At 41.0% G+C, this 18,969-nt stretch overlaps 1 protein-coding gene across 3 annotated transcripts; it reads left to right on the top strand.

The window, feature by feature from the left end:
• The first annotated feature begins 2,379 nt into the window (after positions 1-2,379).
• On the top strand, positions 2,380-7,370 carry LOC121746640 (zinc finger protein CONSTANS-LIKE 6). Of its 3 annotated transcripts, XM_042140546.1 has the most exons (5): positions 2,380-2,522; positions 2,645-2,977; positions 3,131-3,455; positions 5,757-5,954; positions 7,226-7,370. In XM_042140546.1, exons 2-5 carry the CDS (start codon positions 2,664-2,666, stop codon positions 7,247-7,249), a joined length of 861 nt encoding a protein of 286 aa, XP_041996480.1. In that variant the 5' UTR covers positions 2,380-2,522; positions 2,645-2,663; the 3' UTR covers positions 7,250-7,370. The 3 variants fall into 3 exon arrangements, with proteins under 3 accessions (XP_041996480.1, XP_041996481.1, XP_041996479.1); XM_042140545.1 differs by lacking the exon at positions 2,380-2,522 and having other exon boundaries at positions 2,535-2,977; XM_042140547.1 differs by lacking the exons at positions 2,380-2,522; positions 5,757-5,954; positions 7,226-7,370 and adding an exon at positions 3,562-3,860 and having other exon boundaries at positions 2,534-2,977.
• The last annotated feature ends 11,599 nt before the right edge of the window (positions 7,371-18,969 follow it).

Here is an 18,969-nt window from a genome sequence, read left to right as displayed (position 1 = left end):
TTCTTATCAACACACCGATATATGCAACCATTGGAATATGCAAAGGATTCAACCATGGAACAACATCGAAACATTTCCAACAAGAATTTATTGAGAGTTTCATCAAAGCAAATGAATTTACTATTTATAAATGCATTTTTTGAGTTACAAAAACATTAGGCAATTTTTGTTGAAAATTACAAAAACTGATACGAGTATTTAAGAATTACACATCACTACATCAGATTTGATGCTGCATCAGATATGCAATTATACTTACGAACATTATGGTGGCTATAACCAATAAACCAAACATACTTACAAACATTATGGTGGCTATAACCAATAAACCAAACATTACGGTGTTAATTAAGAGATTCACTAAATATGGTGCCTATACTTAATTTAGTGGTATACAAATATCATAGGCTTAAAACTGGTGGAAAATACTGATGTTAGCATTTTAGCTAATTTTGTTTGTTTCGTTACGAAATTTATGAGTTTTTGAGTTATTGGATACCCCATTTAGTAACCCACAGACAGTGAATACCTTTTTAGCTTTCGTCGTGATGTTCACATCTCATGTGAGTTGGGTGTGCACATTTATAAAGCATATAAAAACAATCACGTGTCCCTTGTTTTCGACGTAATAAAGCAAAACATGAGTTTAACCAAACTGCCCGCATGGGCAGCGCATTTGGCAATAGATGACAGATCTTATTGCAATGAGTCTGAGTTTAAATCTCACTACTGTCGTGTAGTTGCCCTCATCTCGCAGGCACAAGTGTGAGGCCTTGGAAGATGAGTTTCTGGCAGCCAGTGGGCTAAGGCCTACCCCTTAACGCGCTATTGCGTACCCTGATTGAACCCCCTCACGTGATATCAGGCCGGAGTGTGGGGGCCGCCAATGCGATGGAATCACCTTTTTGCTGCAATGAGTTTAACCAAACCTGAAATATTACTATAGTAACTATTAAAATTCAAGATATAGTAACTTTATTTAACACAATTAGTTGTAGGGTTGTGATCAATTGAGATTTTTTAGCATAATTGAGAAGTGAGATGCATTATCAGCCACTCATTTTTATTAAATGAGTGATCCAGAATTTGCCACATGATAACTATTTTTAGATTAATTAATTATGAAAGGGCATAATGGTAATTTCATGGTACATTTTATTCAATAAATACTTTTTAAAATTTTATTTTTTATAAAAAAAATTAATTTTTTTAATTTTGTTTTAAAAAAATTTTTATTTTAATTTTTTTTTGTCAACTACATATATAATTCATGTCAACTACACACATATAATGTCAACTACATATACAATTTATGTCAACTACACACATATAATGTCAACTACATATACAATTCATGTCAACTACACACATATAATGTCAACTACATATACAATTAATGTCAACTATACACATATAATGTCAACTATAAGTTGTTGACATTTGATGTGCAGACTATTGCCGATAATACCCCCGAGTTGACATAATTTACTTGCAGTTGACATTTTTAAAATGTTATGGATTAATGGCTAAAAATGCATCTCAATTCTAAATTAAGCTAAAAAATCTCAATCTAACAGGCCCATTAGCTATATAGGCCCATTAGCTGTATATATAGTTGGAAACAAGTGATAGTAGCAAACATATTGAAAATTATAGGAGTACTACTACTACTTAATTAAAACTTTGACAAGCCGACAATAAATTGAAAATTCTGCATATGCATTTAAAATTAGTAAGTTTCTTCTGTGACCGCATTTAAAAGGTTTAAATTTTTTTACAGATAATCGATTATCTACTATAGTAATCAATAAAATTTTATGAGTATTCTTAAAATCAAGTGTTTCGAATGCACCACCCAATGGGCAAATTACCTTGTTGTCCATATTTACTTGACTGGACTTGACTCTGCACTTTTGTTGTGCCTGAACAGCTAAAGCATGAAGGCAACTTTGTAAATTGTAAAAAAATCTAAAAAACCATAAAATTCAATTAACACAAGTTACAGATAGTTTGGATTTGGTCACTGAAAAGAGTGAAAATTGGGTATTCAAATGTTGGGGTATAAATCATGTTCACTCCATCTACAATCATCATGCTTTTTTCAAATTTATTATTTCACTAAAAAATTCGTTTTTTATTATTTTTGGTAAATTTCTAAATAAGGTTGGCAACAATTCTCAATTAACAATATTACAATCAGTTTTTATTAATTTTACATAAGTTAACTTATGAAGTTCACTATCGAAATTAGTTAAGTGGACTTGCAGTGCACTGTGTATGGAAGAGTATTTATGAAAATAATTCTTAGAAATAAAAGTGAATTAAACAAATTAATAAGATAATTCCAAGTGATGAGGTAGATATTAAACACTGCATTAAACCAGAATGCGAGTGGCAACATCCCATCCCATCCAACATAAGCGGAAATCCAAAAATCGAGTCCTATCTCTAAGCTGAGCCAATCACATGCCACCACGTGTACGGAGAAAGCTACTCCCAAGCTGATCATCTTCTTCTTCTTCGTATGTGACAATGGGCAATCAATCAGTGACCCCCACCTCCATTTTCCCACCAACACATGCACTTTTTCTCGACTTGATCAGATTGTTTCTCGTTTGAACTCTCTCTCTCTCTCTATGTGCAGCAGCAAAACTCCTCTCTCAATGAACAAAAAACGACGCTGTGGAGCTCGCAAATCCAGAGTTTCTAAGCCTAAAAAGCCCAAATTCCTCAGCCTCCGCCGCCAGTTCCCTCCGGATGAGATGCAGGCCCCCGCCGCCTCCGCTGATTCCCGCCAGCTCGACCTATTCCCTCTCCACCCCGACCACGACCGAGAATGCCAGGATCAAGCCGAGAACGTCGCCCTATTTTTCTCCGCCACCGACGACGGCGGCGCCACCACCACCCTCACCGGCCTTCTCGACAACTCCTCCGCCGTCGACTCCAACTCCTCACACACAAACAACAACAGTTCCAGGTTCGTCAATTAAAATCAACAATATCGTAATCATACACAACTCATTAATTTCTTATAGATTGAATTCCAAATTTCTCTAGATCCAAATCAGGATCCAAAATTAAAACTGATTATATCACAAATTAAGTTAAATAATACGATCTCGATCGGCAGGGTGGACTATTTATCGCCGTCGTCAGCGTCGCTAACATACGCCTACGGCGAGGAGCGGGCGGCGCTGGTGCGGACGGCGTTGAGGAGCAGGGATCGGGAATCAGGCGAGGAGAAGTGGGTGAGGTACTCGGAGGTGGTGGAGAGGAAGGTGAAGGAGGAGGAGGTGACGAGCTCCGCCGTGGACCGGCGGCCCTCGGCGGCGCAGCGTATGTCACTGAAGCTGGATTACGACGAAATCATGAACGCTTGGTCCAACAAAGGGCCACTCTTCGTTGACGGTGGGGAGACTTCGCAGATAGTCCCCGACGTTAAACACCATTTTCTCGTAAGATTTTTATCACTTAATTTCATTATACTAGTATTGTTATAATGTGGTGCAATAATAACTTGCTAAAGTTGGATCTCATATAATAATCAATAAAACTTGATAGGCTATTTTGTTTCTGTTTTGGGAGCCTACAACTACAAGTCTACCATGTCAGTGGCCACTCGCAACGCATCCCTTAGCCATCACTTATCTCGTCCCGGAGGGATGAGACGGATAAGAGACGGCGTTGCAACCCTTCGTCTCCATCCTGTCACGGAGAAACGCCCGTCCCGGAGGGACAGCTCCCGAGACGTCTCGCCACGCGCGTTGGCGACGTGGCGAGCTCCGGTTCGTCCGTGACGCCCACTCGCCGGCCCGCGAGTGGGCGTCGTTTTTATAAAAAAAATGTTTTTTTTATTTTTTTTAAATTCAGGAAAAAAAATCAAAAATAAAAAAAATCCCAAAAAATATACTAGACGTTTATAGGCGTTTTTTTTGCAAATTTTAAAATTTTTAAAATTTTTTTAAGCCTCCAATCATTTCTATAAATATCAAATCATTCCCACAAATTAATCCACCATAAAAAAATATTCTTTTTTATTTAAATTATGTATTTTAATTTTTTTTAGGATTTTATTAATGAGGTTTTTAATTTTTTTAGAATTTTATGTTGTAATTTTATTTTATTTTTAATGAAGTGTGTTTTTATTAATTGAATTTGTTGGAAATAAAAATAAAAAATGAAATTGAATGAATAGTAATTTAAGGGACGGTTAAGGGACGGATAAAAGATAGAGGGTTGCAGGTTCCGTCTCTTAGTTAAGAGATGGAGTAAAAAAGTACAGTGAGACCCATAAATAGTAATGTAAGGGACGGTTAAGTGACAGATAAGTGACATTATTGTGACCTAATTATTACTCACGTGATTATTGTGAGGGTGAAGAAAAACATTAATTTATGTAGGTCAGATTAGCAGTCAACGGAATGACTTTGTGCAGAGGGAATGTAGAATCACAAAAACTTTGTGAGATTTATTAATACAAAAAACTTAGATTTATATTTAATATAATTGTAATAAATTTGAATTTTACTGAATTTATAATTATAAATCTATTCATAAATTTGAATTTGAACTTGAACTTTATTAGATTTGGACGGACCCAAAAATACTTTGAGGATATAAAAACTATTGGACTCATTATTTTAAAATTAAATTCTTGTTTGATTTCTTCAGCTTATATTGGAGAGTATTAAAATATCACTATTAATAAATGATATCGTCGGCAGATCGTTATGACCTATGAATGGTGAATGTGCCATCTTTTTTATGTGGACCTTAGTTCTCTTAGTCGAGTCATATTCTAATGCTATAAAGTCTATAATATCTATAAAACGAAATAAAACATTAAAAAACTAGCAGTAGGTATATTAAAGAATTAGATACCTACTTAAAACTTGAAAGTTGATGTCTCGTGTCTCGTGAGATATCACTATTATATTTAATGTCATTATACTCCCTAGTCCCAACTTAGTTTTAGCATTATTTAGACACACAGATTTTTTTTAAAATTAGTTAAATGAAAATAAAATAAAATAAAATAAAATAAAATAAAATAAGAGAGAGATAAAATAAAGTAGGATATAGAATAGAATAAGAGTGTTTAAATATTTTATTTTTTATGCCATATATAATTAAAATGACTCAACTTAGGACATCTTGGGAATTGGAATACGCCTCAAATAAATTGGGACAGATGAAGTACAGAGTATATATTAATCAAATGTAGCAAGAATACAATGGTGCAAGTAAAAATTCTCTTATTTCTTGACAACAAAAAAAATCGAGCGACAGTAATTTATTGAGACTCTTCACATTAATTAGTCTTCCCAGCTGAAACATGAGGAGATGAGAAAAGTATTCTATCATAATTCATAGCATCAAATCATGTTACAAATTAAGGGGAAGTTGGTTCAATAATATACGTACTTCATAACTGCAATACTCCACTTGCATACATGGATTTTTAAAAAAGGAAATTTGTTCTCCTCAATACATCTATAAAATATTTGTTAGTAATTTAATAGCATAATAGGGCATGCTAAGTGAAACTAAGTCTAGATTTATATTATTGAATTGCTATGGATCTTTTAAACTATTGGTATAACCTTAGGTTTGCTATAGGATATGGAGTACTACAATAAATATATAGGGATGCCCCTGTATATGTATGTATGTATATAGTTGTTTGGAGAAAATTAAAGTTGATTAATTTGAGTTGGATTAAAGAGATTGTTAAGATATGTAGACATGTTTGACAGGGAGTGAGCTGGGATTATAACAATTCAGGGTTGTGGACAGTTCCAGAAATTGAAAAGGGAGAGGAAATGAAGAATGTTGAAGGGCAAAGGAAAGCTAGTGTGTTAAGGTACAAAGAGAAGAGGCAGAATAGGCTCTTCTCCAAGAAGATTCGATATCAAGTTAGAAAACTCAATGCTGAGAAACGACCTCGGCTCAAGGTATTTAACCTATTTTCTTGAATTTCTATCATGTCCTAAATAAGTATGGTCCGAGCAAAGACATGGAGTATTTTTCACCCCAAGGGCCGGCCAGAATATTGTTTCGTAACCTACTACGCACTGGTGGATCTACATGGGAACAAAGGGGTACCCCCAAATTGTCCCAATAATATGATACAGGATCTGTTCACAGATATATATTTAGCTATTGGCCCAGCGGTAAATTGCTCGCTTTTGCCACTGCGTAACGCGAGTTCGATCCTTGCCGCCTACCTCGTTTAACTATTATTATAGTATTATGCTATTCTATAGTTCTCAATGATGGAATTATTTTTTTCATTTTTTCTTACTAATGCCTTTAACCGTTTCTTATAGAACATTTTGTTATTTTCTGCTAATAGTATATTTTAAAGTACTATGTCCTCTTTGATTAAATTATTTCTTTATCTTTTATTACTAATACCTTTATAATATATATAATGCCTCAACCTTTTTCTATCAAACAAGTATTTAAATTTCTACTAAGATGTTTAATAATTTTTTTTCACTATTCTCTTATAAAGTTTCGTTATTTTTAATATAATTATTTTTTTATTTTCTATTTGTAATGTATTTAATTTTTTGTAAAGTAATTTTAACTTTTTTAATACATTTATTTACTCTTATCATTTTCCAATTGTTTTTAAAGTATTTTAATTCTCTTGTGCATTTAATATTTTTTATCATTAGCCTCTTCTTTAATTTTTTAAAATTATTTAAACTTTTCTTAAATAAATCAAAAAATGTTTAATCATTAAAAATCATGTACAATGCAAAATCTTAAATAAATTATCTGTAATATATAAATAAATAACTTTCATTTTAGATGGTGGAAGTCGTCCAGATAGCAACACAAGAAAGTAACTTGTTTTATAGATGATGAAATTTTTTATCAAAAAAATAATGAAATACTTTATTGAAAAAATAAAAAAATAAATTTTGAAGCTTTAAGTCTTTTAATTATATATCGTACCCCATATCAAAATTTCTGGATCCGCCACTGCTACTACGGACAATATTTCCAGTCTGTTCGGACCATTTTTCACACTTACATATACTATTGATGCTTCAGATTAAAATGTGTTGAATTTTGCTTATATCTGTTTCACATGTGTCTGAAACAAATTGCAATTCATTCTTGAGCTGTGTATTATTGTCACGATGCATTGAGATTTAAAGGTCTATTACATTTTTAGGATTTTATATTTTGCTAATAAATTTCAGTTTTGCAGGGTCGATTTGTGAAGAAGAGCTGAGAGAGAGAGAGAGAGATAGGAAGTCTAGTGATGAATCCGCGAATTATTGATGTTAATAAATGCTGGTAGAGAATGAAGATTATGACACAGAATTTTACGTGGTTCGATTTACTGAGGTAAATCTACGTCCACGGGGAGAAATGGGGGCAGGTTTGTATTGCTTGATCTGCGAATTACAGCTTACAACACAGACTTGCTATATGATTATTTCTCTAGAGAGATTCTACCCCTTTTCTACCAGATCTAAGTTCTATTTATACATTGAACTAAGATCGTGGCTTACATCATCACTCTAGGTCGTGGATGTCGTGTAGGTCATGGCCTAAGATCGTGGCCTGAGTTGACGCCACGTGGTAGTGGGTGTGTTGGAAGTTGTGGAAATCCTGCATGGGTCCACTAACTCCTTGTTCGGTCGAATACTGAGACCGAACTGCTTTGGTTGCCGATCTGAGAGTAGAGCTTGATGCCGACCTGAGAGCAGAGCTTGATTGGTTGGCTTTTACCGAGCTGTAGGCTGAGGCCGAACTCTTTGGTAATGCCGAACTCATCCGAACTCTTTGGTCATGCCGAACTCATACTCTTCCTTGGGCTTCGGGCTGATGGGCCGTCATTGCTGTTGGGCTTGTTTAGTCCGTGCCCCATCACTACCCCCCCCCGAAAGACGAAGTGAATCACTTCGGCGAAGCGAGTCACTTCGGCATTCTGGATAAAGGTACGGGGGAGGCTGACGTCAGGGGACGTGCCTTGCATGTGACTGCATTAAATGCGACAGTAAAATCCGGCCGTTGAATCCTGAAAAGGTGGGATTCGAAACGGTGCGACGATTTTGAAATCTTCGCCGAATCTGATAAATATGCTCTTTCTTCCTCATTTGAACACCTTTGCTGTTGCGTCTTCTATACTCTCTTTCTCGAGAAATTTTCTTCCGCTTTCAAGAGCTTCTTCAGACTTTCTTCACTTTCAAAAAGTAAGAAAAATGTCTTCTTCTTCTTCTTCGGTGTCGGGTAGCGGTAGGAAAGGGGATAAGGGGTCTTCTAGCCGGAAAGAATCCGGGGAGAAGACCGTAGAGTATTTTCACAGTATCTTGAGTAAGGATACTGTGATATCCCTTCACGAGAAATATTTTTTACCTGGGGGGAAGGCGGTGGTTCCCGACGATGATCATAGGGCTAACGACCCGCCGGAGGGTTATGCCACCGTTTACGAAGCCTGCTTAGAATGCGGGCTTCGTTTTCCTCTTCCCCCACCTTTTGTAGAGCTTCTTGATTTTTTTCAACTCCCTTTAGGTCAGGTGACTCCGAACTCTTGGAGGCACTTATCGGCTTTTGCTGCCGAACTGCGTAGGCTAGATAAGGATCTGTCTCTGAGGGCAATCCTTAATTTTTTCCAGTTTAAAAGGAAGGGATCTTGGTTTTACTTGATCCCCTTACAGCCTTTTAGGGCCTTCTGCAAAACCAAGTGGCCGAAATGGCAAAACCGTTTCTTTTTTATAATAGGACTTCGGCTCCGGGCTTTCCTTGGAGAAGGCCGAAGTCCGTGATTCCCCATCCTCGGTTAGAACCGTTGGCCGAGCTCGAGGGCGAGCTCAATAAGATTCCTATGATTAGGAAACAGTATTCGGAAACTGAGCTCGTCAAGGGCGACCTCGTGTTCAATATCTCGTCTTCGGACGAAGAGGCCGAGGGTGAGGATTTCTCTTTATCTTTATGCTCTACTGCTTTAACGAAGAAAACTAACCTTGTTTTCTTGCTTTTTGGCAGTGTTCATGCTGAATAAGGCTATCCGAAAGTCCTCCGAGCTTGAGGAGCCGGAGAAAGAGAAGGCTACCAGCTCGGCGCCTGATGCCGAGAAGAATCCGAAGAGGCAAAAGACCTCTTCGGGTCCAAAGAAGCCGGAGTCGACTTCGGCAAGTAGGAAGGGGAGGACCCAGAAGCCCCCGAGAGCGCCAGAGAAAGACGTGGTCTTGGCGCCTCCTTCGGAGCATATCTGTGAGCCATTTTTATGGCCCACGGACTTCGCCGAGGTGAATTGTCTTCTTGATTCTTTGGCCTGGCTTCTGTCCTGTATTTTTGGTGCCCTCTGTTGACTTTTTTCCTTATCCATTTTCAGAGGAACGATATGCTCTCCAAGCTCGTCGCCGTCGAACTCTCCAAAGCGTCCAATGACTATGCCGAGATGCAGAGGAAGTTGGCGGCTGCTTGTCATCGGGCCGAACAGGCTGAGGCTAAATTTGAGAAGGCCAGAGCTGCTAGGATTTCGGCCCAGGATGAAGCTCAGTTTGCCAAAAACCAGCTCGTCATCCAGCGAGAGCAGGCGAAGCGGAGCGATGCTGCTGCCGTGGTTGCCCAAGGGGAGGCTCTCCGTGTTTACACGGAGAAACTCTTTTTGAGCAGCCAGTTCTCGGCCTTTGTCGGTAGCCTGGTAAGGCTAATTGCCGATAAGGGCGAGCAGGGGGCCGATGTCGTGCTGCCTCTGTACAGCCGAGAGATAGCAGCTCGGCTTCAGAATCTGCCGCTCCTTGAGGAGCTCGCTTCATCCTCGGTCCTGCTTTCTGCAGACCGAGTCCGGAGTTGTCGAGCTGATCGGGACGAGAACCTGGAGGCTATCTTTGCCTCCGTGGGACCCGTTTCACCCGCTTCGACTTACAACGGAGAGGGTGAGGCCGAGCCGCTGGAGCGGGAGGCCGAAGTCGAGCGAGCCGGGCATCCGGAGAAGGAAGCCGATCAGGAGACGCAGCAGATCGGCTACGGTGGCGCCGAGCAGGCTGAGGAGAGCAAGGAGGCAGAGGCTGAAGCTGAAGCAGATGAGAAGGAAGCTGAACCTCACCGAGAAGGTGGAGACGAAGCTAGCGAAGTATGATTTCGTCTCCCTTCTCTTAGTTTAGTTTCTTCCTTTATGTAAAATGGCCTTGAAGCCCTCCTTGTATAGAAAAATTTTTTTCTTATGAATGAAAAAATTCTTCTTTCTGCTCTTGTGTCTTCGTATAGCCTTTCGTACTCTCTTACTCCTGTTGTGGTTTACTACCTGCTCGGTAAGCTGAAATGCCGAACTGACGTAGCTGCTTTGTATTCTTAACTCTCAAGGAGCTGGAGGTACTTCACTGGAAGCGGCTGTACTCTTCGGCTTTAGACGAAGCTGAGAAAAGAGCTATAGCCGATCAGACGAAGAATGACGAGCTTCTGGCTCGTTTGGTGAAGCTGGATGCCGATAATAAGGACTTAGAGTCCGATAAGAATGATCTGGAGGCCGAGCTGAATACGACCATTGCTGAGAGGACTGCGTACGAGGATTACATCCGTGTGCGCGGGGGAATGACCATATCAGATGTTCAGAGTCGAGTTGACGAACTGTGGGAGGAATATAATGTACTCCGGAGGAACAATGCGCTGGAGAGCTCGGCTTGCCAACAAGTCGTGACATCATTGCGGCGCTGGGCTTCTCGGTACAACATTGTTCTTTCTCGGCGCCCCTCCATAGAAAGATTCCTTCGGCATATCGTGCCAACAGATGCTCGCACTCCAGATCAAACCTTTGATTCACTTGCTCAAAACCGTACTCCAAGTCAGCAACGAACTCTGGAACAGCCGGAAACGTCAAGACGAGAACAGGCTGAAGTTCGTAGAGGAGCTGTGATTATGAGTGAGCAAGATCAACAAATGCTTCGTGAAGAGACTCTTCGCCGCCGAGGTGCTAGGGCTTCCCGGGCTCAGAGAAGAGGTGGCAGGTCGATTAGAGCATCTCGTCGACCTGCTTATTCTGCAGCTGCCTGGAACGCCCGAACTCAGCTTCACGAGGATTTTGTGAATAGATGGCTCAACTTTAGCAACCCTGGACAGTAGAATAGTCCTTTGTAATAGCGTAACGCCATCTTGTAGGGTAGCGGAGTTGTGTGCCGAACAAGATTTGAAAATGAAATTTTGTTTTTGTTTTCGCTTCTAACACTGTGTATTTACAGCTTAGCGAAAAAATTTCATCGTACTTGTCCTCGGTCTTATGAAGTAAACTTCTTTGACCGGACTTGTCTTTGGTCTGATGAAATAAACATCTTTGACCGGACTCGTCTTTGGTCTGATGAAATAAACATCTTTGACCGGACTCGTCTTTGGTCTGATGAAATAAACATCTTTGACCGGACTCGTCTTTGGTCTGATGAAATAAACATCTTTGACCGGACTCGTCTTTGGTCTGATGAAATAAACATCTTTGACCGGACTCGTCTTTGGTCTGATGAAATAAACATCTTTGACCGGACTCGTCTTTGGTCTGATGAAATAAACATCTTTGACCGGACTCGTCTTTGGTCTGATGAAATAAACATCTTTGACCGGACTCGTCTTTGGTCTGATGAAATAAACATCTTTGACCGGACTCGTCTTTGTGTTCTAATTTGGCGATTTTCGTCGCCGGGATCGAACTTTCCCTTGTCCTAATTCGGCGAGTTTTATCGCGTGGATCGGACTTTCCCAGTTAACCGAAGTGGTCTTATGCAGTAAACCTCTTTGACTAGACATGGTCGTCCTCGGTCTTATGAGGTAAACTGCTTTGACCGAACTTGGTCGTCCTAATTCGGCGAGTTTTATCGCGTGGATTGGACTTTCCCTTGTCCTAATTCAGGCAAGTTTTATCGCGAGAATCGGACTTTTGTTGCAGTTCGTTTCAGACGAAGTGCTTGATTCTTAAGCAGAATTGTGGTCTTGTATCCTCTTTAGAAGCTTTGACACACAATCGTGGGCTTGTTGCAGCTCGTTTCAGACGAACTGCTTGTTTAAGCTGAATTGTGGTCTTGTATCCTCTTTAGAAGCTTTGACGCACAATCGTTGGCTTGTATGTTCTAAAAAGGGGATCAGCCTTTGAAGAACGAGATACCTCAGTTTTATTTGTAAGAGACGACACTCACATAGACAGACACAACGCACGTAGAGACAAGAACAAGTAAAAAACAAAGAAAACACATAAGACTGACTGACCGGACTGTCTCTTACAAATGGAACTTCTTGAGGTTGGAAACGTACCATGTTCGGGGTACTTGTGCTCCTGACGCGTGAGTCAATTTTTAAGACCCTTTGCCGAGGACTTCTGACACCCGATATGGACCTTCCTATGTGGGCTCGAGTTCGCCCAGCTTTTCTGCTCGGCTTACTTCGTTGTTTCTCAAGACGAGATCTCCCACTTGAAATTGCAGCTTCTTCACCCTTTGGTTGTAATACCGGGCTACTTGCTCCTTGTACTTGGCTGCTTTTAGGCAGGCCAATTCTCTTCTTTCTTCGGCAAGATCTAGTTCGGCTCTCAGTCCATCACCATTCATTTCTGAGGAGAAATTGAGTTCGGGGACTGGATATGCCGATCTCAACCGAATCACGGCTTCAGTGCCGTACACCATCGAGTTCGGCTCCGGTGTGACTTCGGCCATTTCGCCGGCCTCTGATTCCGGCTGCTGTGATTGCTATGCTTGATGGTGCCGAACTGATTGCTCGGCACTTTTAAGCGCAATCTGCGAACACACTTGCTCTTTTTCGATCACCTCGGATGACCGCTATCTCTCCTTTAGTGGAGAAGGTGTTCGGCGAGGATGCCTCTGATCGCTATGACCGGGCTTCTTTTTGTCTTCTCTGGATGAGCTGTCTAAAGACCGTTTTCGACGGTCTGCCTCATCGGCACGAGAAAACTTGTCCGCAATGTCCCACATCTCTTGAGCTGTTTGCGGACCGCACTCCACGAGCTTTCTGTAGAGAGCTCCGGGCAGGATTCCATTTTGGAATGCCGAAATGACAAGTAGATCATTGAGATTATCTACTTGTAGGCATTCCTTGTGGAATCTCGTCATAAAATCGCTGATCTTTTCGTCGCGACCTTGACGTATAGAAAGCAGCTGAGCCGAAGTGATCCGGGCTTCCGCTTTCTGAAAGAACCTCCTGTGGAAAGCATCCATTAGATCTCGGTAGGATCTAATGCTGCCTTGGGGGAGGCTATCGAACCACCTTCTTGCGTTCCCGATAAGCAGCTCGGGAAACAGCTTGCACATGTGGACCTCGTTGAGACCCTGGTTCGCCATGTTATATTGATAGCGTCCCAAGAAATCATGAGGATCCACGAGTCCGTCATAGGTCATCGACGGAGTTCGGTAGTTCTGTGGTAGGGAAGTTCGGGTAATATCGTCCGAGAACGGAGTCCTCAATGCTCCGTACATGGCGAACCCGACATTTCTTCGGTATGGAGGAGATGGAGTTCTCCTGTGATTCCGGTACCGAGGATTCTTTCTTCTGGAAGACATGATACTACTGCGGTAGTGACTGTCTCGTATGGAGGGAGAGAGAGAATCCGCCGTTTTCGCCTCCGGCTGCTTTTGGCTTCTCTGCAGGAAGGTTAAGAATTCCTCCTGCTTTTCAGCCAAAAACAGCTTGACAGCCCCGTTCAAATCGGGCTGCTGGGAAGACTCGGTGTGACGGCTGTTGGAGCGGCTTGTTCCTCCGCCATGAGAACTGGTGGTGGATTTATCCCTAGGCTGTTTTCCAGACCTATGGGATGGATTGGCTTCCTCCTGGTTCTCACGGGCAGGAATACGGGTACTCTGCGATCTGGTATGCATTTTTTGGGTTGAAAAAATGGTCAAAAATTCGCTTTATCACAAATTTGGTTCTCTGTTTCCCACAGACGGCGCCAGTGATGAATCCGCGAATTATTGATGTTAATAAATGCTGGTAGAGAATGAAGATTATGACACAGAATTTTACGTGGTTCGATTTACTGAGGTAAATCTACGTCCACGGGGAGAAATGGGGGCAGGTTTGTATTGCTTGATCTGCGAATTACAGCTTACAACACAGACTTGCTATATGATTATTTCTCTAGAGAGATTCTACCCCTTTTCTACCAGATCTAAGTTCTATTTATACATTGAACTAAGATCGTGGCTTACATCATCACTCTAGGTCGTGGATGTCGTGTAGGTCATGGCCTAAGATCGTGGCCTGAGTTGACGCCACGTGGTAGTGGGTGTGTTGGAAGTTGTGGAAATCCTGCATGGGTCCACTAACTCCTTGTTCGGTCGAATACTGAGACCGAACTGCTTTGGTTGCCGATCTGAGAGTAGAGCTTGATGCCGACCTGAGAGCAGAGCTTGATTGGTTGGCTTTTACCGAGCTGTAGGCTGAGGCCGAACTCTTTGGTAATGCCGAACTCATCCGAACTCTTTGGTCATGCCGAACTCATACTCTTCCTTGGGCTTCGGGCTGATGGGCCGTCATTGCTGTTGGGCTTGTTTAGTCCGTGCCCCATCATCTAGCGAATTGTAAATTTCTTTCATTTTCAGTCTCCTTGTCAAGGCACTGGAAATACCAGCTTTCAAGCGTACGAAAATAATAGTAGATCAAATGCAAATATGAGAGAATCTCAACTTTTGTTGCAAAGTAGTCCTTTATCATTTTTATTCGATTGAAATCACGTTATTAATCGTGTATATGCCATGTTAAGGATTGTGCAGTTCTTTCTTTCGGCAACACCATTTTGTTGAATTGGATATGGTGGGACGACGAATACCATATTATTAGTAGAACAGTATAATTGAATAAGAAAATTATACCAGTATAGAAGGTTGATTGACAAATGACAATATCTTGCTGTTATTTTATTATTTTTCCATCCAAACATGGTAGGTCAAGTATTTAATCTAGACGGTAATTTGTTGAAAATTCACCAATTTTGCTTCAATTTCTCAACGGTGGACCCATTTACTTTCAAGTTTAATTTCATACGTATATCATTAAAGATTTGATCGAACTAGGGTACACTTTGGTCGAAGTGGCACAATTCTACTGAATAATACAAATTGTAACCTGCCTTATTTTCTTGTCGTGATTACAAGTGCGCTACAATGAACTCTGAACACAAAAAACCCCAGTAATTATTTTTATTCTTAATTTGAAATAACCACTTCATTATTTTTACTGAAATTGTGTCTTCTTTGTAAAACAAAACAAAATAAAAAGGCAAACTAATGGAATAATCATTTGTATCTATAATAATTTGTATACTATTGGATGATTCATAAGACCTTTTTTTCAAATCGTCACTTTTAGGACTGGTACCAATAACCGCGCACAAGAGTTTATGATACGAACCTCTATTATTATTATTTAGTTTAGATATTATAGGGATTTAGCATATCTTTGTTTTCTTGTTCATTAAGTCAATAACATTATAAATATGATAGACGGTTATCATTTTACTCACTCGATCAATATATGAATTTATTCAATTGGCTCATTATCGTGTGCTTCAAGAAACTATCATCAACGCTGCCGACGAGAACCCCTCTCACGCCCAGCACCCCCCTCGACCGACGTCATCGCCGACCCAAACCTCTTGGGCGCTCGACGACTACGGTCTCTGTTTCTTGATTATGAGGATTCCGACCGTTAAGGAAAGGCATTCCCTAACAACTGGTGCTTTCATTGAGAGCTTACCCTCCCACCATCTCGAACCGAAGCTGCACCGCTGCCCGACGGAAAACATTCCGCGCACAGCAACTGCTTTGGTTGTCGAGTCCCGCCTGTCCGCCGAGCACTAGCCGCCGGACAACACTACTTCTGCAACGCCCGACGAGAAGGATTCTCACGTGCCGCGTCGAAGTCAGACGATCATCATCCACCACAGCCACGCTTCAGTCCGTCGACATGTCATACGACTACGCCGGCTATCGTCGTCGTCGTCAATATGACTTCCCTCAGGCCACACAGCCATTCCGTCCCTACCAGCCGGTCCAACCTCGCCGTGTAACCAGTTGGGACCCTCCGAGCAGCCGAGTGGAAGTACTCCGTCCGCCGTCGTGGCCTGATCCAGAATCACCCTACGTCTCACACCACTTGGATCCACTTGATCGTCGCCCACGGCCGAGATACCAGCCCATCGGGTACCGCGATCGCGCGCAAGATGCTTGGCCCCGACACCATGGTGGCTACGTCGAGAGGGGTGGCCACCTATCTGATCGCAGAGATCATCAGACCCAATTAGGGTTTGATCGCTACCCGACAACCGCAACGCAGCGGCACCACCCAACGTGCTGGGACCCACCGGCGCAACAGCAGGACCGCGGCTACCCGACCGTTAACCGGCATCGACGCTCGGAGACGTGCTGGGACCGACCTCGCCCTCGAGAGGAGGTGAGAGCGCGAGTCCAGCCCGCCTCCCACCAGCCCCGCTACTCCACCGAAAGGCTAAAACGGGACCTGTACAGTCAGCCCGCACGTGTGACCAGTCAAACTCCGGAGCAGCCACGCCTGCCGCTAATACGAGTCTCCCAGGCGGAGAAGTCAGAACGGTCCAGGTTGGGTCTCTGCTGGCACTGTCCCGAGAAATGGGTGATGGGGCATGTGTGTAAACAACGCATTCTCTGTTATGCGGATGATGGGGAGGAGTTTGAGGAGATCATTCAAGATGAGAATTTAGCCGAAGAGAAAACTGATAATACTCCCACGATAGTATTCGGTGATGATGTTCCCAATGACATTACCGATGTTCACAATGATGGCGCTCCTCTTGATGTTCCAAACAACGAGTCCCTTAGAGAGTTCCTCAAGAACAAAGGGATTGTCAAGAACGACAATGAGCTACCGCAAGTGCTCGTTGGGGTATATGATGAGGAGATTGGAGAAAAGGAAGAGACATTGCTAGAAGATAAAGAGGAGGATGGTTCTATCGGTGAAGTGGAGAAGATAATTGCCTCAATCAATGTTGTTCAAGTGTCATCCAAAAATGTTGTTGGAAATTGTTGGGGCAAGAAAGGAGATGATGCTTACACCGATTTGCCCGTAATTGCTTGTGTCTATGTGGATTTGAATGTCGGTGATGTTCCAAGTATGAATCATCGATCAACATCGCTCGACAAAGATGTAAGGTTGATCCCTCCGAGTAATGACATGCCATGCTTGGGCATTCTGGGAGGCGTGGACAAGCTTTTCGATTTGGCAAGGAATTTTTCTGACAAAGTTGGGTCTCCTTTGTTGATTTTTTATGGAAGTGGAGAAGGGAGACGTTCATCTGTTCGGTGCGTGTTTGATCCAGGAGGAGTTGCCTCGCCGAAGCTTCTGCTTTCAACTCTCTTTTTTTGCTTCGTGGTTCCCACCTTGAGGACAAGGTGGATTTTAACCGTGGGGGAGTTGATACGAACCTCTATTATTATTATTTAGTTTAGATATTATAGGGATTTATCATATCTTTGTTTTCTTGTTCATTAAGTCAATAGCATTATAAATAGGATAGACTGTTATCTTTTTTATTCATTCAATCAATATATGAAATTATCATTCTTTTGGCTCAATTGAGTAGCAAACAAGAAACATCTCCTAAGGTTGCCGACGAGGCTGATCTCGCGCTCAACCGCCCCTTTTTGCCGTCCAAGTCACGACCCAACGTTGGGCGCTCGACAACGATGACATCTCGTTTCTTGATTTTGTGTGGAAATCGACGTTAAGGATTTAGGTCCTTAACAGTTTATGTGCAAATTCCTGCGTATATTTCCATCGCAACATATTGACATAGTTTCAGCATATATTTTATAAAAAGAAAGTACAAATATCTCGCAATTTTACGATTGACTTATTGAAAATTCGAATTTCGGAAATACACCATCCGACTGATACAATTTGTAAAAAAAAAATCAGTTTGCTTCCATTACAGATGCCAATAAAAGATTTTGGAAAAATTATACACTTTAGTTCTAGTTATTAATGGTCAAAAGTTCAAAAAATTTTATGAAATGATCTATATATGTTTCTCTAAAATTTAAAATACGCAAACATAGGATAGGACGTACATTTAGTGGATCACCAACATCTCTATTATGGGCCAGCCCAATTACATTGAATGAAGATAATTATTTATGTCGATGCTAATTAATTCAACTAGAAGTCGTTGAAGTTGATAAGAAAATAGAAAAAGAGAAGAAAACGTTCAACTGTGTGCGGACCTAAATAAAAATAATGTGCTTCTAAAGAAATCAAAACCCCAAAACGAAATAAATTGAAAGATTGTCTAAAATTAAAATGATTAAAAAAAGCCTGAAATGATAGAATTTGAGATTTATTTTTTTCTAAAAATGATTAATAATATTTTTTTCGTATATCTCATGATATAATTCGAAGTTCTGTAAAGTCAAAAGTTACGAATGCTTTAAATCATTCAATAATGACCTTGTTCAGTTCTTAGTTATTTTTAAATCATTCCAATAATGACCTTGTTCAGTTCTTAGTTATTAAAATTGCATGAACTTATAAGAATTTTACATAATATTAAATTAGTAGTTGTGAATATGCAATATACACCGTTGTAAAAATTGATAATTTCAACCATTTTCAAAACGGTATTGATTCGTAAACAATACTCAAATGTGTTAGCTAGGCCCCGTGACTTAATATTTACAACTAGTAGTAAAAAAGAATACTAAGGTTATAAAGTATAAGGGCACCCACAATGGGGGCGATCGCTACGATCGGCCCCCCTATCGCATGACACAGGTCACCATCTCCACCCCGCACCGCCTCTACCCCTGCGTGGCTGCGCCGATCGCAAGCCTCAGCCCATGGCAATATCGGCTCCGCATCGGCCTGCGGTATCCCCTTTTTTATTTTTATTTTTAAATTTAATTCAATTTTTAATCTATTATATAAACCACATTCTCCATCAATTCACATTCATCCATTTCCAATCCCAATTTTAATTTTATT

The sequence above is a fragment of the Salvia splendens genome, chromosome 9, assembly GCF_004379255.2.
Source record: "Salvia splendens isolate huo1 chromosome 9, SspV2, whole genome shotgun sequence".
NCBI classification, from domain to species: Eukaryota; Viridiplantae; Streptophyta; class Magnoliopsida; order Lamiales; family Lamiaceae; genus Salvia; species Salvia splendens.
This window is presented reverse-complemented; position numbering and strand designations above follow the sequence as displayed.

What these genes read in the sequence shown, in the direction of transcription:
- LOC121746640 (XM_042140545.1), top strand. Translation starts at nt 2,637, where the DNA reads ATGTGCAGCAGCAAAACTCCTCTCTCAATGAACAAAAAACGACGCTGT. An exon ending in ACAAACAACAACAGTTCCAG is followed by an intron (nt 2,978 to 3,130) that starts GTTCGTCAATTA and finishes CTCGATCGGCAG; the next exon opens with GGTGGACTATTTATCGCCGT. An exon ending in ACGTTAAACACCATTTTCTC is followed by an intron (nt 3,456 to 5,756) that starts GTAAGATTTTTA and finishes CATGTTTGACAG; the next exon opens with GGAGTGAGCTGGGATTATAA.